Genomic DNA, 26,989 nt, shown 5'->3' on the forward strand with positions numbered 1-26,989 from the left:
TAACAGGCTAGGTCTGAATACATCAAATACATATTTGTGATCTGTGTCCCAAGACCCACAGAGCAGCCTAGCATTTCCTTAGCAAAGCTACACAGAGAAGTAACAATACCACCTGATCTACATCAAGCGTTGGCAATTTTTTTCTGTAAAGGGTCAGATAATAAATATTTTAGGCTTTGGGGGTCAAGAGGAAAAATCAAGGCTATTTTGTAGGTACTTACATAGAAGAGAAAAAAAAAAAACAACCCAAATTTCTACCAAATCTTATGGGCAAAAACCAAAAAGAGAATAATAACAACACAGTATAATGTGTTGTGATATAGGTAAATTCTTTTGGAGGACTATATTTCACTTAATTGGACTTCAAAGTTAGTGTCCTCTATCGTCAAATAGATTGTAAATGTCCATCTGTAAAAGCCACTCTCAGCTGTGGAGTATATGAAAATATGCAACGGCCAGATTTGGCCCAGGGGATGTAGTCTGCTGGCCCTTTTTCTACATTAACGGGTATTAAGGCTAAGCGCCAAACACACGGTGAGTACAGCATAGCCTGGAACGAAGTTGAGTCATGATATTGGACATCTGAAACTAATATAACACTATGTGTCAACTATCCTAAAAAAACAACCCTGGGAGATAGAAATTAAATGTACGCAGTTAAGTATATTCATCTTTGCGTTTAAGTTTCAGAGCAGATGCTGTGACCTACAGAGTGCAACACTCACAAAGGAACTGAAACAGCACTGAATTTTTTTAAATGTTTTATTATTTATTTTTGAGAGAGAGAGAGAGAGAGAGAGAGAGAGTACGAGCGAGTGGGGGAGGGGCAGAGAGAGAGGGAGACATAGACTTGGAAGCAGGCTCCGAGCTGTCAGCACAGAGCCCGACGCGGGGCTCGAACTGACAAGCCTGGAGATCATGACCTGAGCCAAGGTCAGACGCTTAACTGACTGAGCCACCTGGGTTAATATATATTCACAAATATTTGTTCTCTTTTTATGCGAGTTCTCATATTTTCATCTTATGCTAGATTTTAATTACATTTAATAAAATGCTGTTTGCTTAAAAGATTAAGCTCCCACATTTTAATGTTTACCTTTCTAAGTTCTTTTGTTCCTTCTTCATACCATGCTCACCATTTGTTTTACGGTAAAGGCCGAATCCGTGGTCTTTAATAGACATCTGGTATAAGTTCCTATTCACCTTTGGCCAGACTGTGTATATTATATGAGAGAATAAAAAGCAATACCCACTGTATCTGTTTGCATATTCTCCCGCCTTTCCTAACAGTTTGGTAAATTCCCTCATCTGCGAACTTCACAATTCACTAAAACATGATTCAAAAAAGTTACATCAAAGGGGCACTTGGGTGGCTCAGTTGGTTAAGCAAACACTCGACTCTCGCTTTCAGCTCAGGTCATGATCTCTCGGTTCGTTAGTTCCAGCCCCGCCCTGGGCTCTGTTCGGGTAGTGCGGAGCCTGCTTGGGATTCCCTCTCCCTCTCTCACTGCCCCTCCCCTGCTTGCTCTCTCTCTCTCTCTCTCTCTCGATAAATAAATAAACTTTAAAAAAGAGTTACGTTAAAAAACAGAGCCAAGTTAATGTTTTCTATTAATCCATACTTGGGAAATAACACACACATCTAGATTGCCTTATAGCCAGCTTCATCACCGATGAATACTTTGGCCTCTAAAGGGATGTTGTCTCAAAGAAGAAAAGTTAGGGGTCAGGGAGAGACAACGTGTGCTGCATTGTCTGGAGTTCCTTTTGATGGCGACATTGTTCCCAGCAGGAAATAATCTTTATAGGAGATGCCTTTAAACAGCACTGTGGGGGCGCCTGGGTGGCGCAGTCGGTTAAGCGTCCGACTTCAGCCAGGTCACGATCTTGCGTTCCGTGAGTTCGAGCCCCGCGTCGGGCTCTGGGCTGATGGCTCAGAGCCTGGAGCCTGTTTCCGATTCTGTGTCTCCCTCTCTCTCTGCCCCTCCCCCGTTCATGCTCTGTCTCTCTCTGTCCCAAAAATAAATAAACGTTAAAAAAAAAATTTAAACAGCACTGTGTACTGCCTTTTAGTCCAGAAAATAGTGGACATATTTTAAGTTTATCTTGGTGAATGAGTTCTCTCCAACTCATCTTGCTCTTCTCCACTAGAACTTTCTCTTTTAGGGGGGAAGGGGGTGCCTGCGTGGCTCAGTCGGTTAAGTGTCTGACTTTGGCTCAGGTCATGATCTCGCCGTTCGTGAGTTTGAGCCCCACGCCGGGCTCTGTGCTGGCAGTCAGCTCAGAGCCTGAAGCCTGCTTCGGATTCTGTGTCTCCCTCTCTCTGCCCCTCGCCCCCCCCCAAAATAAATAAACATTAAAAAATTTTTTAAAAGAACTTTCTTTTTTCTAATATTTATTTTTGAGGGAGAGAGCACAAGCAGGGGAGGGGCAAATAGAGAGAGAGAGAGGCAGACAGACAGACAGACAGACAGCTCTGGTGGAGAAGAGCAAGATAAACTTAAAATATGTCCACTATTTTCTGTCCTTTCTCGCCTCAGCGGCTTCTGCACACTTCTCAGCTTTAGAGTGGAGAGGGGGGCATCTGGGAGACAGTATAAATCAAGCAGAATTATCACGGCCATTAACTTCCGCTTTGGGGCTCATCTTTGCTTACTCAAGTGAATTTTATTTTTTGCCTCACGGGAAGTTGGAGCTAGGAGGAAGCTCAACAATTAGCTCAATTTCATTATTTTCCAAGAGTGGATACTGCAGCTGGGAGGTACTGAGTGATGTGGCCTGTGTTCTTTCTCATTAAAGGCCCATCTCCCGGGGCACCCGGGTGGCTCAGTCAGTTAAGCCTCTGACTTTGGCTCAGGTCATGATCTCGAGGTCTGTGAGTTCAAGCCCCGTGTCGGGCTCTGTGCTGACAGCTCGGAGCCTGGAGCCTGCTTCGGATTCTGTGTCTCCCTCTCTCTCCGCCCCTCCCCTGTTCATGCTCTGTCTGTTTCTCTCTCTCTCTCTCTCAAAAATAAATAAACATTAAAAAAATTTTTTTTTAAACAGACCTATCTCCCTTCTAAGTTTAGGTCTGGAGCCCTTCTGGAAGATTAAGGGTTATGCACATCAACTAGAGACAATCAAGCACTTTAAATACTCCTATATCGCCAGGGCCCGTGGGCGGTAGAGATAAACATGAAGACGCGGCTGTTTTAGGGGAGAATGTTCACATTTGGTAGTATGGTTCGCAAAATCGATATTACCTCTATGTGACGCGTAGGTCGGTCTACTCAGCACTGTGGGAGAATGCAAAAAGAACCAGGAATTTTAACTTCTTTTTACGAACCTTATCCATCATAGTTTAGTCACGCTGACACGCCTGCCGAAGAAAGCTCATTTTCTTTACATTCCCGGGGCTTTTACCTGAAAACATCATCATGTGTTGAAAGTTCCAGCCAATCTTATGCCTTCTGCCCAAGTTGAGGAAGAAGGAGAGCGGGTAGATGTGTGCAGCTCGGCCCAGGAAGATGGCAACCTGACCACCAGGTGGAGGTTAAGGGCCCAACAGGTTTCTAGAACGGCAGCTTCGCCCGGCCTCTGGTGGAGCAGAGAATTTTAGGAATGCTGGGACACCCTGTGACCAGGAGCTAACCGCACCACGATCAGGAGGGATGCGCAAGGCAGCCGGGCTAGACCCGGTGCCCTCGGAACGCGTGTCAGCTACAAGCAGGACGCAGGTGGCCACCTTTCCGACCTCCTAGCTCACAGAGGTAATGCCTGGCCTGCTAGACGCACTGTTGGAACTTCTTGATTTAATTAAGCAGGTGTGGACCAAGTCTCCCCCCTATCTACACCTAAACTGAGGAGCCCTGGCAGGGGTGGGGAGTTGAGAGGAGCAAACAGTGGCTTGGGCTCCGTTAGAAGAAGGAAAGTCATGGGGCGCCTGGGTGGCGCAGTCGGTTAAAGCGTCCGACTTCAGCCAGGTCACGATCTCGCGGTCCGTGAGTTCGAGCCCTGCGTCAGGCTCTGGGCTGATGGCTCCGAGCCTGGAGCCTGCTTCCGATTCTGTGTCTCCCTCTCTCTCTGCCCCTCCCGCGTTCATGCTCTGTCTCTCTCTGTCTCAAAAATAAATAAAACATTAAAAAAATTTTATAAAAAAAATAAAAAAAAAAGAAGGAAAGTCACGAGAAGAACAAATCTCTAACCCGTGGGTCAAGAGCTCATAAGCTTTAGTCAGAAGTAAACAGGAGGGGCTCGAAATGACCAGGAAGATGCTATGGCTAAGAGGTGCGGAAACTTGGGAGCATTTGGGACACTTCAGATGCATTCATGTCCCTCCCAAGACTCAAGAGGGGGTAGATGTCTCTACCCGGGTGGCTCAGATGTCTTTTTGGAGGCGTGAGCCCATGGAGGCAGAGGAGTGTGGCAAGCAAAAAATTCAGGGAAACGGGCCATTCGTCACTCGCTGAGTGGAGGACAGAGCCCGGCAGGGAGCCACATGCTGTCGTGGTTACAGGAGGAAACTGCCATGGGACCCGCGGGGACCGGGAGCTTCCGTTCCAGCTGAGTGCCAGCTGCCCAGGGCCGCAGCTGTTTCAGACAGAAGCCAGGGCGGAACTGTCCTCTGCCTTCTCCAGGGTAAAGGACGGACTGTTTTTCTGCTTTTAGCTTTTTTTTGTTTGTTTGTTTTCTCCTTTGGTGTTGTGTTGTGTTGTGTCGTTTAGAACGGCAGGAAAGCAGGTAGCGCTCGGAAAGCTCGATTCCATCCCAGAAGCCAGGCAACCGTCCTCCAGTGGGAAGTGGCCTTTGAGATTCCCAGGGGACCCGTCTTGCCCCCCCCCCCCGCCCCCCGCCGCGAGGCCCTCATCTGCAAACAAGGGCGGTGCTCTCACTATCCCTTGCAGGATGCTGTGCCAGGAATACAAATCCAGGAGGCATGTGAGGAGGTCTTTCTGAATCGAGAATAAAAACACTGATCCCCTTAGATTTGCAGCTGTCACTCTGGTGAGTGTGTAAACCCGAGAAAGGAGCCCCGGTGGAAGCCGATTAACACTCTAACTGGAAGGCCTCCACGTGGCATTGGGCCACTTATCGCTATCTAGCTGCTTGGTGAGGGTCAGCTATGCCTGCACCGTAAACGAAAAGCCCAGAAGAGAAAAACACTCCTTTTTTTTTTTTTTTTAAAGGTTACCCACGAGGCCTCAGAAAAGGCAAGAGTATGGGCATCTGGGTGGCTCAGTCGGTTGAGCGTCTGACTTCGGCTCGGCTCATGATCCCGCGGTTCGCGGGTTCGAGCCCCACGCCGGGCTCTCCGCTGATGGCGCAGAGCCCAGAGCCTGCTTTGGATTCTCTCTCAAAATAAATAATAAACATTAAAAATTTTCTTACAAAAGTAAAAGGCAAGTGCAAATGCCCAGCAATAGGGGACTCCAGCTCCAGGCTGAACTAGATCACTCCAGTTCCAAGGCCCTCCTGACTTGAGAGAAGCCAATCCCCTAAACTGTGTCTCTCTTCCAAAAACTGTGCTCACAGTGGAACTGAGTCAAGGAAATGAGTATTTTTCCATTTTGTGGTCTCTTCCTTTCCTTTTTTTTTCCCCCCTTAAGGGGAAGTGACACGTGAGCTGTCACGGTAGGGATGCTCCCATGAAAGCGTGCTTATAACGCCTGCGGGCTTCTCTGGGCAGCCAGAGGAAAGGCTCCTCGCTCCCATGTGCAGCTGGGACCAAGACTAACAGAACCTTCGGGTCTTCGGAACTGGGAACCTCCTGGATTGGGATTCGTGCAGCACTGAAGTAAAAATGATTCGGGGACTGATGCAGATCCTGAAATACGTTTAGGTCTACGAACCCACGTAAGCCTTCTTTTTTCTCATCATGAAAACACCATGAACTAGCTTCCCCAGCGGCGGTCGCCTGTCCACGCAGAAAACAGCAGAACCACACACACACAAAAAAGGATACAAAAGCTCCAATGATGAAAACGGGGCTGAAGACATGCTTCTGGAAGGTAAAGAGAGCCAGGCCCATGTAGGAGAAGATGAAGTTCTCTGCCAGGAAGTGTAACACCTCAAAGAGCTGCACAGAAAGGGAAAAGGAAGCCGTAAGTCGTGTGGGCCCCCTCCCTGCTAGTCACAGGGCACTCGTGAGGACCCAGGGCCCGCTCTCACCTGCTTCGTTCGACTTCTTGATTCCACCGACAGATTGTTGTAGGTGTAATGAGCCTGTGTGATGCCACAGAAAAGGACAGCCACAACGCCTGGGGAGGGGTTGTTAAAAAAGAAAAAAAAAAATGATGAAAAAAAAAAAAGGAAGCAGGAAAAAAATCCCCGCTGAAACAAAAAAGTTAGGGTAGGCCCAACATATCCAGCTACTGGAACAGTTTGGAAAAGTTTCCTATTCCTGAAGGTTCCCCCTGCCCCCACCACTCCTACCAACCTTTCCTTCTTCTCATTCTGCCCGCCTTCAAAGCCAAGGTCCTTGACTTCCCTTCTTGCTACAGTTTTAAGGGCATTGTCTCCCCCTCCTCCAAACTGCTCCCGAATTTGGCATTTAGCGTTCATTTCTTCAAAGAGGCCATGAGGGCCCATCGTGCCCTTTTGTCCTGTTCCTCTCGGTTCTCAGAAGCCAGGGATTTTCATTCCAGGCAAACGCTTTCTGTTTTTGCCTCGTCTAGGGCTTGAGACCAAATGGATCCATTTATCCGAGCCTTCATTACCTCGATTTCTGATTAATGGTAACCATTTTGTTGTGCAAGACAACTGACACGGGGGCCTTTGCCTATACATTTACAGATAACTGTCAAGTTTTAAAGAACTGGGATATTTTACAATGCTGCCTATAAATGCATGTTGCACTATTTTGAAAAGAGGATAAAAGGGCTCCCCCAACTACCTGGCTCATGTATAGTAATTGTACTTGATTTTCTAGTGGAAAATTTCAGGGATTTAATAAAAATGTTTATTTATTTTTGAGAGTGAGCGAGCAGCGGAGGGCCAGAGAGAGGGGGGGACAAAGGATCCGAAGTGGGCTTTGTGCTGTCAGCAGAGAGCCTGACGTGGGGCTCGAACCCACAAACTGTGAGATCACGACCTGAGCTGAAGTCAGACGCTTAACCGACTGAGCTACTCAGGTGCTCCTGTGATATTCTTTCTTTCTTTCTTTCTTTCTTTCTTTCTTTCTTTCTTTCTTTCTTTCTTTCTTTCTTTCTTTCCTTCCTTCCTTCCTTCCTTCCTTCCTTCCTTCCTTCCTTTCTTCTTTCTTTCTTTCTTTTTTTTTCTTTCTTTCTTGTTTCCTTCCTTCCTTCCTTCCTTCCTTCCTTCCTTCCTTCCTTCTTTCCTTTTCTTTTCTTTTTTGACGAGAGATTGTGAGGTGCTAAAACCACACGGTTACTTACACTAATAATTCATGAAACTGGCGTCATAAAAACACAGCACTGAAACACAGCCCCCGCTACAGTAAGGGGAAGGGCAGCCCAAGGGTCGTGTGAACCCACCTGTAAAGCCACAGGCTTCCGCCAAAAGGAACGTGCTCCAGGACATCAGGAAGAAGAGTGCCGTCTCCAGGAGGGGGAAGCAGTGCAGCTTGGTGAACTTGGTCACGTGGGCCCCCCCGTCAAGGAACTCGGGTCCAGGAACAAGTTATGAGGGCCACCAAGAACCACGCTCCATCAGCCCGGGACTCCCCTCCCCCTCCCCAAGGGCTATCCTTTCCCTCCAACGCTTCTTTTGGGGACCCCACAGCTGCTGCTCGGTTCTTAAAGTCATAAAAACTGAGTTCTTTTTAGCAGGAAAGAGGTTACTGAGGGCTGGGAGAGAGGAGAAAGCGGGATACCGTTTCTTGGGTCCACGGTTTCTGTCTGGGATGATGCAAAGGTTCCGAAAACAGACAGAGGGGATGCTTACACAATGTGGACGCACGTAATGCCACTGAGGTGGACACTGAAAAGTGGTTACAGGGGCAAATTGTGTTATAGGTATTTTATTGCAATTAAAAACAAACAAACAAACAAACAAACCGATAATGTAGCATACCAAAAACCAAATGGGGTGAATGGCACGGTATGTGAATTTTATCTTAATAAAGCTGTCTTTAGAAATTGAACTTTCTAAGGAAACCAGAAAGAGGTCTTCTGTGCTCTTTGCAATGCCCCCTGGCTCTGAGGAGCACGATCTTGGCCTGAGGGGTGACTGGCAGGTCAGTCTTAGCAGTGCCGGGGTGGGGGGGGGGTACCACAGGCAGGCCGGGGGAGAGTAGGCCAGTGAGACTCTGACCTCTGTGGGCCACCAAGACCAGAGTTCACAGCAGGTGTCTCATGAAGGCATGACACACTAAAAAAAAAGAAAAAGAAAGAAAAAAAAAAGAAAGCACACCCCCAGGGGCAACTACAAGGTGCTTGTGTCACTTTCTGGGACCAGAGATTGCCCTCATAGCACTGCCCTTCCACAGTGGTCCAGCACGGAACTATCTCACGAGTGCTTTCACCAAACAGTGGAAGTCCCCGGGGCATCTAAAGGGCCTCTGTGAAGAAAGCAACTGGATCCGCACCATCCAATATGGCAGCCGCTAGCCACACGTGGCTGCTGAACGCGTGGCGTGTGGCTAGTCCGAACTGAGATACGCGGGAAGCGCAAAATATGTGTCGCGTCTCAAAGATTTAATATACAAATGAACGTATAAAGTCTCATTGATGATTTGTACAATGATCGGAGGCTGAGACGATGCGGCCGGCATGTGCGGCTCCCGTTACCTTGTACTGGGCAGTGGCGCCGTCGAAAGATATGACGAAGGACTCAGCACACCTGCCCGGGGGGCCGCCTGCTCATCCCACACTGTGCTTTTACGTCGCTTGGTCGGCGTTTAACTCAAGATGATACCATCCTTCGCTTGAGGGAGGCCACCTTGCAGTAATTCCCACCAATGGCCGCAGGTGGTTGCGGCCACAGTAGCCCGCGTGACCCGTAACAGTAGGTGGCAGTGGTGAGCTGGAATCTAAAGTACTTCCCAGCCTGCTCCCTCCCGGCCTCCTGTGTGGTGGTCCCTGACTCCCTGCCTTCTCCTGGCTCTTTTCACCACCACCCCCTAAAGCCAATGTTTTCCCTGAACTCGCATCCCCAACTGGTTCACAGCAGGGAGCCAATGCAAAGGGGGGGCACCGAGCTTGGGCCAGAGTCACACTCCCCAACCTTTTCTCGGACTCTTAGCTACACCCTCGACGGTCACGTTTGACCAAAGGGACCCATTTCAGGAGCCTGCAGAAAAAAAAAAAAATCCACCTCTGAAAGGGAGAACCGAGACCTTGTTGTCACGAGCGCAACAGCACACGATCCTACCCGGGGCGGGCACGATGACCACCAAAAGGATATTAGAGCCGTCACGACGCCAGTTACGGCTCCCATGGTAAAAGAGCCACTGAATATACCTAGGAAGATGCCCACTGATTTAAAAAAGGCAGCAGCATCAAAGGCATGAGTGTTCAGCCCCGCTGGCTGGTAGGCAACGATAGACCTGGGGTTTAAACAGAAGAGAGAGTTAAAACGGAGTGCACTGTCTTTACACCACGGTCCCCCCAAATACCCACAAACATAGGCATCTACACTCTGCCGAGCACTCCCCGTGGTGTAATTCATTTCATCCACAGCCATCCTGTCACGCTGGTATCAGCATTCAGATCGCTGCCAAGTGGACAAAGCAACATAACTTTTATCGACCAAGCTGATAAAACCTCATTTAAAAAAACCCAGCCAGTTCAGTGTTGAACGCTTTTAAGATAAGCCTCTGAATTTGGCCCAGAGCATTCAGGAAGCCAGACTCTCTCTTCGTCGGGGAAGAAATGCTGTTACTTACGAGGACAGGACGATGGCAACAGCATCATTGAGGACGCTTTCTCCAAACAGGAGTGCGTAGAGGTCCACGTCTGCGTGCAGTTCGTTAAATATCGCCAGTACGGTCACTAAAAATGAGCACAAAGCAAATAAATTCGTTTCAGTTTCTGACTTTAAGCCACTGATGACAAATGCAGAGAGGCAATTCCTGCCTTTGGCGGGACAGGGTGGTTTGGGAGACAGTAAGGGAGTCAAGGACAGGTTGTGTATCTGCGGGATAAATGAAAACGACAGTCTTCCTGGTCTGGATGAGGTCTCATGTGGTGCTTGATTCTAGTAACACTGCACTGCGACTCTGCGCTTTCTACCGCAATCCCATCATGCTTTGAAAATACCGCTATTCCAGAACTTAAGAGAAATAATCACAGTTCATGTGACGTGGCTCCACCGGTGGGTTGAAATCTCTTTGAAGGCAAAAACCTTGTTTCATTGACCACCGCGTCCCCAGAACCCAGTATAGGTACGGAGAAGGCTTTAGTAAAGGTCTGTGAGATAATGGAAGTCTTCTTTTATGACAGAGCAGATGTCTGTCATAGCTCATAGTCTTGACATGTCTTAGACATTTAAAAAACAGCTATTCTCCAGGGGCGCCTGGGTGGCTCAGCTGATTAAGCGCCAGACTTCGGCTCAGGTCATGATCTCGTGGTTCATGAGTTCGAGCCCCGCGTCGGGCTCTGGGCTGACAGCTCGGAGCCTGGAGCCTGCTTTGGATTCTGTGTCTCCCTCTCTCTCTGTCCCTACCCCATTCATGCTCTGTCTCTCTCTCAAAAACAAATACACAGTAAAAACAATTTTTAGGGGCACCTGGGTGGCTCAGTGGTTGGGTGTCCAACTTTAGCTTGGGTCACGATCTTGTGGTCCGTGGGTTCGGGCCCTGCGTCGGGACCTGTGTTGACAGCTTGGAGCCTGGAGCCTGCTTTGGATTCCACATCTCCCTCTCTCTGTACCCCTCCCCCATTCACTCATTCATTCATTCATTCATTCATTCTCTCTCTCTCCAGAAAATAAACATTAAAAAAATTTTAAAAAAATTTTAATGAATAAAAAGCAGCTATTCTCCAGATGAGCAGTTCTCAAACTTTTGGTCTCAGGACTCCTTTATACTCTTAAGGATGATTGAGGCGCCTGACAACCTTTAGTTTTGTGGGCTATAGCTATCGATACTTACTGTATTAAATAAAACAAAAATTTAAATACTTATGCACTTAAAATTACTAACGAACCCATCATATGTTAACGTCCATGTGTGTAATGAAAAATAATTATATTTTCCAAAACAAAACAAACTTAGTGAGAAGAGAGCCACTGTTCTACAGTTTTTCAAATCTCTTTACTATCCAGATTAACGGGAGACAGATGGTTCTCTTATGGTTCTGTGTCCGATCAACAGATAGTCAGCACTACATGTTACGTAGCCTCTGGGAAACTCCACAATACTGCACGCTCATGAAAAAAATGGACGTTAAGAAAGACAAATAACATATTACTATTATTAAGTCAGCTTGGACCTTGTGCAGACCCCCTGAAAGCTTCTCAACATTCACACCCAACTACCTTCTGCTTTTTTTTAATTTTATTTTAGAGAGAGCACAAGTGAGTGGGGGGCAGAGAGAGGGAGACAGAGGATCTGCGCTGACAGCAGAGGGCTCGACGTGGGGCTTGAACCCATGAAACGCGAGATCATGGCCTGAGCTGAAGTTGGACGTTTAACCGACAGAACCACCCAGGTGCCCCTTATTATTATTTTTTTTATTTGAGAGAGAGAGAGAGAGAAAGAGAGAGAAAACACGCATGAGCCGGGGAGAGGGCAGAGGGAGCAAGAGGGAATCCCAAGCCGGCTCCACGCTCAGTATGGGGCCGAATGCCGGGCTCGATCCCATGACCCTGGGATCATGACCTGAGCCGAAATCAAGAGTTGGATGCTCAACTGACAGCCACCCAGGTTCCCCTAAATTTATTTTTTTTAATGCTTTTTTACATCTCGTTTACTGCCCGGGTTCCTTGTCTGTTTCTTCCTGTCAACTCTTTCCATAATGCTCCACTGTTTTACCCCTCTAATTTCTGAATTTTCCAATCCTGAGATATACAGTTCTTTCATAACCTCTATCGCTTTCTCAATTTCCTTTAGCTTCTATTGGAATATTAGTCTTAGTGTGCTTTGGTACCCGATTTTGCTGATACGACTTAATTATCTGCAACTTTATTATTCAGAAGGGCGATCTTCATTTTTTTCTTACAACATGCTTGCGTCCGATTCACCAATCTGTCTCTGCTGCTCCCTGTTAGGTGAGATGGGAAGACCCAGAATAGCTTTTCTCCTTTCATGGCTCTAGGGCTCCCTCTGCTGGTCTTGCATTGAAGTATTGAAAATATGGCCCCTGAGGGTAGCCACCTTCTCAATAATTTTCTTTAAGTGTTTATTTTTTGAGAGAGAGAGAGAGAGAGAGAGAGAGAGCGCACGCAAGCAGGGGAGGGGCAGAGAGAGAGGGAGACACAGAGTCCGAAGCAGGCTCCAGGCTCCGATCTGTCTGCACAGAGCCCGACACGGGGCTCGAACCCACGAATGCGAGATCATGACCTGAGCTGGGAGTCGGACGCTTAATCAACTGAGCCACCCAGGCGCCCTGCCACCTCCTCAATATTCAATGAAATCTACTTCCTCTGTGTTCTATTGGCATCTGAGCTTGCTTTCTCCTTTAATGCCCTGTCAAGCAGGGTCCGTGGTCCCAGGCATTCATTTTTAGGGAGTGGCTCTGTCCTTCCAGAGAGATTTTCACAAGGTGTTGTTTTGAGAGCCCTGAGGGCTCAGGTCTCTCTAGCAGCCTCACACCTCCTCCAGTGTCCTCGCCCCCGCCCGTTGTCAGCCACAAATCAGAGCCTGTAAAGCACCTCCCAGCTGTAACGGTTGTTATCCGATATGCCTACAAAGTTCTTTACTCCAGGCGGGGACCCCTCCTTTTGAGGGTGAATACTTGTAGGAACGTTCCCTCCTCTTCTCACCTCTGCTTCCTCCTGCACAGCTGCTGTTCGGATCCCTAAGTCCCCCTGCTGCTGGCGGTTCGACGGCGGCAGATGACATTTGGGGATTCATGGGCCCTCCGTCAGCTAGCTGGAGCTCTGGTTTTCCTTTTGCTTTCCTGCTTTCTCTATTTCTGTTAGGGGTTAAGGAAGATTCCCAAACTACACTCTCCCCGTCGTGCTTTCCTTTTCAAGTAAGTTTAATTCATTTATAGAGGGGAAGAAAGAAGTGATGTGGATATGAAAGATGTTGACTGTGTCCGGAGGCTGCCCAGGTAATGATGCCCCTCCGTGCTCCAATCGCTACTCTAACCGTTCGAGCAGTAATGGGACATCAACAGGGGGGCACTACCAGAAGCCGCAGTTCCTAGAGGACATGTCAATCTCTTTCCTCCACCCTTAAATACAGTTTACTGGGTGACACAATAGGAAAAAATCTTTAGGGATTTGACTGAAAACATCTTATTTTCTGGATTATCTATCTATCTATCTATCTATCTATCTATCTATCTACTGTAAGAGTACGAGTTGGGGAGGGGCAGAGGGAGAGGGAGAGAGAGGATCCCATGCAGGCTCCATGCCCAGCGCACAGCCCGACCCAGGGCTAGATCTCATGACTGTGAGATCATGCCCTGAGCCGAAATCAAGAGTCGGACCCTCAACCAACCGACTAAGCCACCCGGGCGCCCCTGGATTATTTACTGCATGAACAGTATCTGTGGCTCCTTAGAGAAAATCCGTGCTGGTTAATTTTATGGGCCAACCTGACTGGGCCATGGGGACCTCAGATATTTGATTAAACATTATTCTGGGTTTGTCTGTGAGGTTTGGGATGAGATTAACACTTGAGTTGAAGGCAGAAGTCTCCTGCCTTTGGACTCGGCGTGGGACTACACCATTGGCTTCCCTGGTTCTCAGGCCTCTGGACAGCAGATGTGGGGACTTCTCAGCCTCCATAATCACAGGAGCCAATTCTTTATAACCAATAAATCTCTTTTCTCTCTCTCTCTCTCTCTCTCTCTCTCTCTCTCTCCACACACACACACACACACACACACACACACACACACCTATATATTCTGTTTCTGTGAAGAACTCTAACACAAAACCTTTATTCTAGTACCTCATCACTCTGTGACAAGAACTCTCTTTTTAAAAAAAAAAGTTTGTTCATTTTGAGAAAGAAAGAGAGAGAGAGAGAGAGAGAGCAGGAGAGGGGCAGAAAGATAGGGACAGACAGAATCCCATGCAGGCTCTGCCATGTCGGTGCAGAGCCAGACGCAGGGCTCGACCTCATGAACCGCGAGATCGTGACATGCGCTGAAATCAAGAGGTGGACACTTAACCAACGGAGCCACCCAGGCGCCCCAAGAATTATCTTGTTTTAACCCAATACGAAAGAAAAATTAACAATGCTAATAATAATAACCACAATTACTAAGGGCTTACCATGAAGCAGGCACTATGCTAAACATTATTTTTAATGCTTATTTATTTTTGAGAGAGCAAGAGTGGGGGAGGGGCAGAGAGAATGGGGGACAGGGGACCCAAAGCGGGCTCTGCACTGACAGCAGAGAGCCCGACGCGGGGCCGGAACTCATGAACTGCGAGATCGTGACCTGAGCCGAAGCCGGATGCTCAACCGACTGAGTCACCCAGGCGCCCCTCTGCTGAACACTGGACAGTGTCATTTAGGCCTCACAAAACCCTAGGTGGGCAGTACTATCATTTCCGCTAATTCAGAGATGAGAAAACGGGTCTGATGGGCTGCTTTCTGCTACAGCATCCAAACTCCTAAAATCTCAGTGGTCGAACCCAGGAGAAGTTTTATCCGTCATTCTTGTGACACGTCCACTGGGGGGCTGGCACCGGAGGCCTGTGGTCACACCAGTCACTCAGGGACGCAAGACTGCTAGAGGACTGGCGGCCCAGGAGACCTGGGGCCCAGGACTTTATCAATCAGGGTCCTGGCAGGAAACAGCACCCTCGAACTGAGCAACTTGAGAAGCGTTTAATAAAGGGATTATTTACAGAAGTGTGGGCAGACTATGGGGAAACCACAAGAGAGAGAGGACAGCACGTGCGGGTGAAAACGGGGAGCTTTTATACCATCCCTCGGCCTGGAGGGTCCAGAGGAGGCGTGACTCTGCAGAACCAGGAGCCGGTCTGTGTCTCCACCCTCCTTCTGGTCTCCCACTGGTGCTCCCCTGTGGACACGGCCCAGGGGAAACCAGCAGGCAAAGGGACTTTGAAATCTTCCACACAAACCAGCCTCTTGGTGCCAAAAGGAGGGTGGTGAGTAAATCTGGAGGGGCAAAGAGGAGCCATCCCACGTAGCCACCAACTGGCTATGAGAGCTTAGCACACAGCAAAGTCCAAAGATTTAGTGAAGTGGGGGGTTTAAGCTCTGTGATTTTCCAGAGCCCCCGTGACTTTATTTTCTTTTTAGAAATGTTTTTTTTCTTTTTTTACAGTTTATTTATTTTGAGAGAGAGAGGGAGAGGGCGCACACATGAGGAAGGGGCAGAGAGAAAGAGGGAGAGAGAGAGAATCCCAAGCAGGCTCCGTACCACCAGCGTGGAGCCTGATGTGGGGCTCGAACCCATGAACTGCGAGATCATGACCTCAGCTGAAGTCAGATGCTTAACCACCTGAGCCACCCAGGCGCCCCCCCTTTTGACTTTAAAAACTATTTTCCTGGGGCGCCTGGGTGGCGCAGTCGGTTAAGCGTCCGACTTCAGCCAGGTCACGATCTCGCGGTCTGTGAGTTCGAGCCCCGCGTCAGGCTCTGGGCTGATGGCTCGGAGCCTGGAGCCTGTTTCCGATTCTGTGTCTCCCTCTCTCTCTGCCCCTCACCCGTTCATGCTCTGTCTCTCTCTGTCCCAAAAATAAATAAAAAACGTTGAAAAAAATTAAAAAAAAAAAACTATTTTCCTAAAATACTAGTTACTGGAAGTAAAAAAAAAAAAACAACAACAACAGTTAACTCACCCATAACCACAAAGGCTAGCTTGCATAATTAATACTAATCACAACGAACATTTACACAGCCCTGCTCTGAATGTGGCTGCTCTGGTTTTCAGTCTCTCATCCTCCCCGCCCATCACTTTATAAAACAAGGCACGAACCCCGCAGTGCCCCTTCTGAGCAAGCCTGTGCACGGCCAAGAGGAAGGAGCACTGTGGGTATGGACCACCAGAAGATGACGGGGCGGGGGTGACATACTGGGTGAGTGGCCTCTCAAGGCGGGGAGTAAACAGACTGCTCCCCTGTACAGTGGGACCCCCGAAATCAGGGACAGCAGGATCACAACAGCTGTTTCTAACCGGGCGCGGACTAAGGAATGACGAGTAGTTGACCGAAGGCCTCTGGTACGGGTATCTAAAAAGTAGCGGGGGTAAAATAAGAGAGCAGACAGAGGAAGAAGGGAAAATCAAGAACCGGGATTTGTTCCTTCGACTAAGTTGGCCTGAACACTTCACGTGTGTACTAAAGGGCACTTAGCACTTGCGAACCCTCAGTACACGGTGGTGAGTAGCGTTAAGTACAAAATAGGCTCGACTCAAGAGCCGTGGGCGCGAGTCACTGGAGGAGGTAGGGGAGTGCGTGTAGGCAGGTGGCAGATGGGACCTGAGCCTCAAAAGACAAGCAAGAGACTGAGCAGCCCGGGTGATGCGACTAGAAAATTACTGGCGCCACCGATCACCGATCACCGATTTGGAAACCTGTGTCGACATTTCAGAAAGATTTCCATTAAAAAGCAGTTAAAGTTAATGTCCTAGGGGCGCCTGGGTGGCTCAGTCGGTTAAGCGTCCGACTTCGGCTCAGGTCATGATCTCGCGGTCCGTGAGTTCGAGCCCCGTGTCGGGCTCTGTGCCGACAGCTCAGAGCCTGGAGCCTGTTTCAGATTCTGTGTCTCCCTCTCTCTCTGACCCTCTCCCGTTCATGCTGTCTCTCTCTGTCTCAAAAATAAATAAACGTTAAAAAAAAAAACAAAAAAAAAAAAACAAAAAAACATAGAGGGGGGTGCCTGGCTGGCTTGGTTGGTAGAGCACGCAACTTTTGATCTCAGGGTCACGAGTTCGAGTCCCATGTTGGGTGTAGAGATGGCTACAAAAAGAAATAAGCTTAAAAACAAAACAAAACCAAACAGAACTGGGATAGCGAAACCAAAAGGAGAGACCATTTTTTTAAAAAATGGGGAAAACAAAGAAATTTCTGCCTGAGCCAGATGTGGATAGAGACCAACGTGATTAGCAGATGCTATGGTCAGGGCTTTATACCTGTTAGTTCATTTACTATTCGCAACAGCCCTGGGAAATAGATATCATTACTCCTACCTCATGAATGCAGCAACTGACATGGAGCAGAGAAAGTGTGCCCAGGCCACCCTGGTCAGTGACTGGCAGGGCTGGAGCTCAAACTTACCCCTGTAACTCCACACCCCGCGCTCTTTCTCAAACACCAGGGTGCTTCAACCAGCCAAGCCTTCGATCCTTCGATATCAATTTGCTTAGTGCTTTTAATAAGTTATGGGGCTAAGAGAGGTCAATGGTTTTTGGAACAGTGATGTTTTTCAGACCCATACGACTGTCTAGGGCCGTGCCATCCAATATGGTAGCACTGGGCACAGGTAGCTATTTAAGTTGCTTAACATGAAATAAAATTTTAAAATCGGTTCTTCAGTTGCATTACCCCATATTTTAAGTGCTCAATAGCCACACGTGGCTACTGGCTACCATTCTGGACTGGGCACAGAACACAGAACATTTCCACCATCGCACTGACCTAGGGGACTCCCCCGAGAGGTGGTGCAGTTGTGTGGTGGGGAGAATCTTAGTAGCTTTAAAATCATCTCTGTCCAGAAGGTTAGTGGGCCTTTCCACCGCCACTCTTGGGCCTCCACCATGTCTCTGCAAATTCTTCGCCTACAATGTACTCTCGGTGGTTGACATTATAGGAAGGAATAGCTGTGACTACTTTATGCGAACTGATTTAATTGTAGGTTCCACCTTTGAGAGGAGAGGGTTTCTGTTTGTTTTTGAGCTGCGGAGGAAGGGGGGCATATAATAATTCCACTTTTAAGAACTGGCTCAACTAACGCTTGAAAAATACAAGGTAAGAGATTTATTAATAGGAACCAGGTCACGGAGCAAAGGAGTTTACAAATAATGTTACATTCACTCCAGTGGTACCAGAGTACATTTCCACTACAAAAAGGGTTTATTTATTTTTAATTTTATTTTAGAGAGAGAGAGTGCCAGTGGGGGAGAGGGGCAGAGAGAGAGAGAGAGAGAGAGAGAGAGAGAGAATCCTAAGCGGGACCCACGCTCAGCACAGAGCCCGACATGACCCTGAGCCGAAATCAAGAGTCGGACCCTCAACCGACTGAGCCACCCAGGCACCCCAAGAAAAGGCCTTATTTAAACGAAATGATGTATTTCCGGGGCACCTGGGTGGCTCAGTCAGTTGAGGGTCCGACTTTGGCTCAGGTCATGATCTCACGGTTCGTGAGTTCGAGCCCCGTGTCGGGCTCTGTGCTGACAGCTCAGAGCCTGGAGCCTGCTTCGGATTCTGTGTCTCCTCTCTCTCTGGCCCTCCCCTGCTTGTGCGTTCTCTCTCTCTCTATCTCTCAAAAATAAATAAATAAACATTAAAAAAAAAAGAAATGATGTATTTCCTAAATGAGGCCAAAGGCAAGGCACGGAGGAAGAAGACAGTCTTGGTGCGGAAATTATGACCAAATTAGACATTCTGAAATGAAAGACAAAAGGGAAAGAAATACAGGTAGAAGCAACCCAAGTGTCCCGTTGCCGATGGACGGATAAACAAAACGTGGTATATATGCACAATGGAATATTATTCAGCTTTGACACCTGTGACCACAGAAATGAACCTTGAAGACGTTACGCTGAGTGAGATAAGCCCGGCACAAGAAGACAAGCGCTGTACGATTCCACTTCTCTAACATATCTACGGTAGTCGAAGTCACAGGGACAGAAAGCAGGATGGTTGGTTACCAGGGACTGGAGGCAGGTGCAAACGGGGGGAGTCACTGTTTAATGGGTACAGAGTTCCAGCGGTGCAAAATGACAGCCGGGAGCCTGCTTGGGATGCTCTCTCTCTGCCCTGTCCCCTACTCCCACGTACCCAACCTCGTAACAAATAAACTTTAAAAAATTAAAAAAAAAAGAAATAAAAGGGAAACGCACACCCTTCTTACAAAAGCCATCTACCTCCGTTAGACCACTTCTGGTCTCTTCCTCCACCATTCCGTGCTACTTCTATTTAGTCTCTGTACCGCAACCAGAGTTAATGATCGCTCTGTACGTTTTAAGATGTAACTACTGGAATATCGGGATGACGAAGCCAATATGTGCAAAATACCTGGGTCAGTGGCAGAGATGATGGCTCCGAAAAAGAGACAGTCTGTGTAGTAAAACTTATCCGAGAGCTGCCCCACGACCTTCATGAGCTTCACTACACCGTACATGAGATTCCTGTAAGAAGGGAAGGTAAACTGCATCAGAAGAGGAAACGAGACCCCGCCTGGGTAGCCTAGCCGACACGCGAACCGAGCAGCACCGGAATACCGCAGTTCGAGAGTGATCTGTGAAAACATCGGGCAGCTGTTGTGGTTGGACAGTCTCACCAGGAACACGTGCAGATAAGGCTTTGGCACCAACAAATGGTTTGCAGTTAATGTCGTGGCGCTGACACATCTGAATGCCTACTCGATTTCTCAGAGTTGTGCTTACTCACAGCTATAAAGCGCGGGCCTCGGTTAGCAACGACTTTAAGGCATCTTAAGCAGCTGGGTAATGGAGAAGAAAGGAAGAGGAAGAACGCTGCATCGTGGGTGATAGATTGCCACGAAACTCACAGGGTTCTAAGACAGTGTGTGTAACGCTGTGGAAATGAGTGCACGGGGCGAAGCTGGAGAGAGAGAAAAACCGGGTGGGCCACAGAGGTCTAAGCGTTCCACCTTCTCGGCTGGGACGGGTTTCCAAATTCTCTAAATGTGGTAGTGAAATACCAGTGCACCCATTGACACATGCGGCCTCTCCTTCTCTGAGTGGCTTGGGCAGGCCAGCCACGGCTCTTCTTGTACTGTGCAGGATGCGCCATGGCCCGAGACAGGCCACCAAGTTAAACATTTCAACTTGGTTACAGCACACTTCCTACAGGAGAGCTCACAAAATGGGAGGAGTGAGGAGTGTTCAAAGGCCTAGTACATGTTACTAAGGGTGTATGTGTGTGTGTGTGGGGGGGGGGTGATGGCAGCTGCAGGGGTTAGGGGAGTAAAAATAACCACAGAATAGACTCATTGTACGCTACAGCTAATGCTCTCATCATGATACTCTTGCTGGTAAGGGCCACCTGGTGGCTCCTCTCCTTTGCACCCTGGGCGCCCAGAACGATACACTGTTCAATTTTAATTCCCAGTAACTCTGTGATACACGTTTGATTTGCCTTGTGTTGCTCGTCAATTACCTTTCAAACATTTCCTGAGAACGACACGTGTCTCTCCCTTTCCTTCTCCCCCAGACTTAAGACTCGGGCGCTAGGCTTCTCTCTGGCGGCCTTTTCCCATCTGGCCACCCATGCCAGTCATCTAAGCTGTCACTCTTCCATGGCTCGTCTCTCTCAAAAAGGACAAAGCCTGAGCCCCTTCTATTCTGGCCACATGGAAGGCCCTGGCCTTGTATCTCCAGCTTTCCGGCTAAGTTTTTAAAAATTAACTAAGGTCCACACTTTCTTCAGATTTTCTTAGCTTTTACCTAACGTCCCTTTTCTGTTCCAGGATCCCAGCCAGGATACCACACGACACTGAGCCCTCACGTCTCTTTAGTCTCCTCCTGGCTGTGACAATCTCTCAGACCTCGTGTGGTTTTTGATGACCTTGGCAGTTTTGAGGAGCACTGGTCAGGCGCTCTGTAGAATGTCCCTCAGCTGGGACGCGTTGGACTTTTTTCTCATAACTACACCGAGGTAATGTGTTTGGCGGGGGGGGGCGGGGGGTAAAGTGCCACTGTCATCACAAACATCAAGGGGGCAGAGTATCAGTGCGATTTACCACTACTGCCTGCAAACCCCCCTCCCTGTACTCCATGGAAGGAAGGAAATCACTGCGAACAGCCTGCAAACAGAGCAGGAGGGGAGGTACATTCCTTCACCTGCGGGGTGGGGGCGGGGTTTCGACATACCTTATTTGGAACTCTTCTGCACAGGAGATCCGTCACCTCTCCCCCATTTATTTATTCTCCCAATCATTTATTTATTTTTTTATTTTATTTAAATGTTTAATGTTTATTTATTCTTGAGAGAGACAGAGCATGAGCAGGGGAAGGGCAGAGAGAGAGAGAGGGAGACACAGAATCCGAAGCAGGGTCCAGGCTCCGAGGTGTCAGCACAGAGCCCGACACAGGGCTTGAACCCACAAGCCGCGAGATCACGACCTGAGCCGAAGTCGGACGCCCAACCGACTGAGCCACCCAGGCGCCCCTCGCCCAATCAGTAGTGTCTACATCAGTAGACACTCAGAGGTTTGCTTCATGGTTTGGGACCGGTACGATGTTATTTTGTTGTTCTTTGGCCATTGGCCTTGGGGGAACTTTCAGGTTGGCTCTATGTCTCTTTGACATGCTCTAAGTTCTTCCATGTGTCTGTTTGTTTTCTGGGCGCTTTCTTGCTTTTTTGGCACTGTGCTATGCCCTGTTCTTATCTCGTGTATTTGCTGCCCTAGAATCTGCGATTTCTGCAAGGCGTCCTGCTTCTTTTTATTGGAGAATGTTATCAGGAATCAAGATTGGGGGACTAGGTGTAATTTTATTTCATTTTATTTAAGCCTAGTCTTAATTTAAATAGCTACGTGTCATAAACATCAAAACATCATCATAAACATCAAAATCCTGGGCTCTGCTGGTGTTCAGGGGCTGGGGTGGGGGTCAGGGGACACGGGGAGATGTTGCTCAAGGGGAACAAACTTCCGGTTAGATGATTAACAAGTTTGGGGATCTAAGGTACGGCATGGTGATTATAGCTAATAATACTGTATTGCATACTTGAATTTTGCTAAGAGAGTAAGTCTCAAATGTTCTCATCACAAGAAAGAAATGGTAATGATGTGACAGGCTGAAGGTGGTAGCGAATACTATGGTGGTAATGACTGTGCAATTTCTAAATGTATCAAGTCAACGCACTGTCCACTTGAAGCTCCCAGGATGGAATGTGTCAAGTGTATTTCAGTACAGCTGGGGAAAACACCAACTCTGTGGACCCATGTGGATCTCATCTCTTTGGGAATGTTAATTTGGTTAATGACAAAGAGTAACTTACCCAATAATGAAGCAGGAAACGGCAGTCCCCAAGAAAGCATAAGCCAGAATAGACCCGAGATTTCTGAAAAAGTGTCTCTACAGAAAACAAAAGGCAGGAATCACATTGTGATTTTTGATACTGAGCATGAGAAACACAGTAAAAGTCTCATGAAAGTGAGACTTTACTTACTGCCTCCATTATAACAAGTAAGAAGTGAAATTACTCCTGAATAAAGCTGTTTAGCTATAAACATTGTGGTTTTAAAATATCCCTTGTCCCACTAATCACTGAGGAAACAAGCAAGGGCTTGGTAAATTTCAGACAAAAGTCCCCTGATTATATTAAAGTACACGGAGAGAAAGTGTATGTGAGAGAGTGAGTGAGTGAGTGTAAGTAGACCAATCATTTTCATAGATTTAGCCCAATCTATTTACTGGTAACTTCTGGTTGTGGTGTACCTTAGATCATTACAGATCTAAGTTTCAAACTGATAAAGTATGAAAGTGCTGTCTAAGGAGCTTTCTGCTTAATTCAGTATCAGAAAACAGTGTCCTCAGTATCCGCCTCATGGCATCGGAAATATCTCCTGATATTCTTCTGGATTTATCTTTGCAGCCTGGGAAAGAGGGCCAATAAAAACAGAAGTGGAGAACTGAAACATAGGTAGCTCCGTTTAATCTGGGCCCATTTGTAAGTTTATATATATATGTGTATAAGTTTATATGCTTATACCAACGTAAGATCTAGCAATTATTCAGAAATAGATGGCAAAATTGCAATGCTCTCAATGCTTCTGTACATTCACTGGTTACCTTCACACACACACACACACACACACACACACACACACACACACACGGCTTTAGTTCTTATAAGTTATTATGCCCATGGGACATTCTGATGTGGAAAGTCCCTGTCCTTGGGGTTCTTAGGACCCTGAGCCATGGTTCTTACTTCTCAAGGCATAAGCTGCTCTCATCGGACAATGAGAGCTATTTAACAAAACCAGACGAACCATAAACCCCCAAACACCCTAATTCAATAGGGGCCAGGAAGACTTCAACTAAGAATTTTAAAAGGCAGGAGAGTCCCAGTGTACCAGCTGAGCGACATCAGGGAAAGACAGGGCTTGGGAAGAACTCAGCATGATCAAAGGAGCCACCACGAAGTGCCCAGTGCTTGGCCCTCTCTGAAGCTGTGAAGAAGGTGTCAAGGAAGGCCTAGGGCCCCTAAGCCACCTGCTCAGAAGAGAATCCTCCAAGGGCTTGCCACACCAGCAGTCACCAAATGGGGGTGCTGCCTGTATATATTATGCATACATTATGTCTGCCTTTTAAATCAGTCACTGTCTCCAGTCTTTTTTTTTGCTTTCTTCTGGGTAACCATCCCTAGGGTTACTTTTTGAAAATGTTAAGTAAATTCATATCTGTGATTATTTGCCCAAACAAAACATTAGGAATATAAATCTGCCACCCCAAACACCCCCATGACATATCCTAAAATCTCACACACACACACACACACACACACACACACACACACAACTACCCGTCTCTGTTCGTATTTGCTGATATGAATTGGCATACCTTGAAAAGAAAGGTATGCCAGGCCACTTATTTGTGTCTCATTACACCCAGTACTTAATTATGTGCCTCACAGCTTCCAAAGTGCTTTCACATACAGTGTAGATGCAAGACGTCGAAGGGCTCCAGAACCACATCCTCGTAGGGAAGAAAGCACAGCACCTCCTGGCCCTAGGACCGGATTCTGGTGGAATCCTCTGTCTTTCACCCTGTTCTCATTTGGCCAGTCATGTGTGGCTCCCCATGGCCGGGACCGAATCAAAGCTAATTCCAATGATCGTTTGTTCAGGTTAGGGGGAAAAAAAAAGGCCCACGTCCCCCTGACAACTATATGTGCATAGGTCAAAGGGTCTGAATATCTGTCTCCGTAGCTACCTTTAAGTGGTGAGTTATTACACGTTTAATTGATAACAGGTTTGATCACAGGTGGCAAAACCAGACAAAAACCAGCTATTTCAGTGCCTTTATAAGGACTATCTAAAAAGGAAAGTGACTGAATGAACAGCGGACAGCCTGAAAGACTGCCATCTTAAAAACTTAGGCTCAGGTCGTTGACTGTTGCTTTCGGCTCAGGTCGTGATCTCACAGTTCATGAGTTCGAGCCCCGCGTCGGGCTCTGTGCTGCCAGCTCGGAGCCTGGAGCCTGCCTCGGATTCTGTGTCTAACTCTCTCTCTCTGCCCCTCCCCCGCTCGTGCTCTGTCTCTCTCTCTCTCTCTCTCTCTCTCTCAAAAATAAACGTTTAAAACATGTTTGAAAAATAAAATAAAATTAAAAAAATAAAAACAACTTAAATTGGTAACTGGCAAAGCCTGTTATTTGTTCTCCTTCTGAGGAAATAAGTCTGATACAGGGAAGGCTCTGCAGAACCCAAAGTGTTTTTCAGCCATTAGAGCAGCTCTTACAACCAGTGATTTGGTTCCATTTATTTATTTATTTATTTATTTATTTATTTATTTATTTAGAGAGACAGACAGACACAGACAGAGTGTGCAAGTGGGGGAGGGACAAAGAGAGAGGAACAGACACAATCTTCCATGGGGCTCGAACTCAGGAACCATGAGATCACGACCTGAGCCGAAATCACAAATTGGGCGCTTAACTGCTTAACTCACTGAGCCATCCAGGTGCCATACCTTATGTAACTGTAGTACAATATCAAAACCAGGAAACTGGGGGCGCCTGGGTGGTTCAGTCAGTTAAGCATCCGATTTTGGCTCAGCTCATGATCTCGTGGTTCGTGGGTTCGAGCCCCGCGTCTGGCTCTGTGCTGACAGCTCGGAGCCTGGAGCCTGCTGTGGATTCTGTGTCTCCCTCTCTCTCTCTGCCCCTCCCCTGCTCAGGCTCTGTCTCTGTCTCTCTCTCAAAAACAAATAAACGTTAAAAAAATAGTTCTCTGTCATCTTATCACGTGTAGACTTGCGTATCCATTGCTGTATCAGGATACAGAACTTTTCCATCACCACAAAGATCTCTTTCAGGCTGTCCTTTTATAGTCCCTAGCCCGAGGCAGCCACTAATTTGTTCCCCGTCCCTATACTTTTGTCGTTTCTAGAATGCTATTACATGAAATCATACAGTCCGTGATCTTTTGAGGTTGGATTTTTTTTCCCACTCACCATAATGCCTGTGAGATCCATCCAAATTATTGCGTGTATCGATAGCTTGTTCTATTTTATTGCCGAATAGTATTCCATGGTATGGGTGTTTGATTAACCGTTCACGTATTGCAAGATATTTTGGTTGTTTCCAGTTTGGGGCTGTTACAAATAAAATTGCTACGGAGAATTGTGCACAGGTTTTTGTGCAAACGTAAGTTTTCATCTCTCTGGGATAAACCCTCGGGAATTAAATGGCTGGGTCGTATGGTGACTGCAACTTTGGTTTTATAGGAAACTGAAACTGTTTTCCTGGGAGGCTACACCATTTTATATTCCTACCGGCAATGTGGGAGCACTCCAGATTTTAAAAGAGAAACCAATCACTGATGATGAGACAAATATAGTCTCTGAGTGGGTGCAGAACACAGTGATAAGCAATCTGGGAGAAGGGAAAAACTAGAAAATTGTGTAGGTACATGAACGCAGAGACTCCCATGCTTTAAGAAATACTGGCAAAAATCTCTTACCTTCTTTAAACTGTAGCCGGCATGGAAAATAATCGGAGGCAGGAGAATGTTGAAAAAGACTTCTGGATCAAATGTTACCTGAAAGTTTAAAAAGAAAAAAAGTCAATTTCCAGTTTAGTACCAGTTGGTGCTATAATATTTGCTTAATATTTTAAGCCACTGACTAAAGTTTCAATGTTTAAAGCAAATAAGACAGATGTGAAAAATCATGGACTCATCACAACAGAGAAGCCACTCCTGCTCTTGGTGTGTTGTTTAATACATATTAAGAAACAACAGTTTGGGGCACCTGGGTGGCTCAGTCGGTTAAACGTCAGACTTTGGCTCAGGTCATGATCACACAGTTTGTGGGTTCGAGCCCCCGCGTCGGGCTCTGTGCTGAGAGCTCAGAGCCTGGAGCCTGCCTTAGATTCTGTGTCTCCTTCTCTCTCTCTGCCCCTCCGCCACTCATGCTCTGTCTCTCTCTCCCTCAAAAATAAATAATCATTTAAAAAAAAAAAAAAAAAACAGTTCAGTGCAATCTGAGATTTCCCAGAAAGCTTCGGGCCAATGGTTTGGGGATTTTTTTGGCCAATGTTTTTAAACAAGAAATAAAAAGCTTGATTTTTATCAAACCTTTATTCAAGGTTCCACTGCAATAGAAGATGCTGTCATGGTTCTTTATTAATTTTCTGGATCCTCCCACAGATTCATTTATAGACATAATTCTACTGAATTTAAGTCTCTTTTGAGGACCAGCCTTTTGTGAGACTTGATGTTGCCTGGATCAAAGTCTACAATGACACTAGAGGCTTTCTGAACATCAACATAAAAATTCAACCGCTCTAGGGCGACTGAAATTACCTTCTAGGCTTGATACGGGGAAATCACCCTGAAACTATTATAAAAGAGCAAAATCTTATCACATCTAGAGAAGAATGAAGCAGTCTATAAACCTCCCAAACTTCAAGAATTTGTTCATGTTGGCAGATGGACGGGCTCTTACTGAAATTAACCTTAAAGCTTCACTTTAATTATTAAAAGCCAAGTTAGCATGTCTCTTTAGAAACTGGAAATGTTAAGCAGCCTAATTAAAACTGT

At 47.1% G+C, this 26,989-nt stretch overlaps 1 protein-coding gene across 2 annotated transcripts in view; it reads right to left on the reverse strand.

Annotated features, from left to right (window-relative positions):
• SLC9A7 (solute carrier family 9 member A7) overlaps positions 1–26,989 on the reverse strand; it is a 133,204-nt gene that overhangs the window by 42,027 nt on the left and 64,188 nt on the right. For both annotated transcript variants that reach the window (XM_047076123.1, XM_047076122.1), the window contains exons 3-11: positions 25,910–25,987; positions 22,219–22,295; positions 19,267–19,379; positions 9,824–9,929; positions 9,343–9,484; positions 7,473–7,578; positions 6,148–6,236; positions 5,942–6,055; positions 3,403–3,514 (exon numbers count right to left, since the gene is read on the reverse strand). In XM_047076123.1, the coding sequence (XP_046932079.1) occupies positions 3,403–3,514; positions 5,942–6,055; positions 6,148–6,236; positions 7,473–7,578; positions 9,343–9,484; positions 9,824–9,929; positions 19,267–19,379; positions 22,219–22,295; positions 25,910–25,987 (937 nt within the window). The remainder of the gene's footprint in view (positions 1–3,402; positions 3,515–5,941; positions 6,056–6,147; positions 6,237–7,472; positions 7,579–9,342; positions 9,485–9,823; positions 9,930–19,266; positions 19,380–22,218; positions 22,296–25,909; positions 25,988–26,989) is intronic.

This window comes from Lynx rufus, unplaced genomic scaffold, assembly GCF_022079265.1.
Source record: "Lynx rufus isolate CCGP_SWC_20201006 ecotype Redwood Valley unplaced genomic scaffold, mLynRuf1.p SCAF_14, whole genome shotgun sequence".
In the NCBI taxonomy this organism is placed as follows: Eukaryota; Metazoa; Chordata; class Mammalia; order Carnivora; family Felidae; genus Lynx; species Lynx rufus.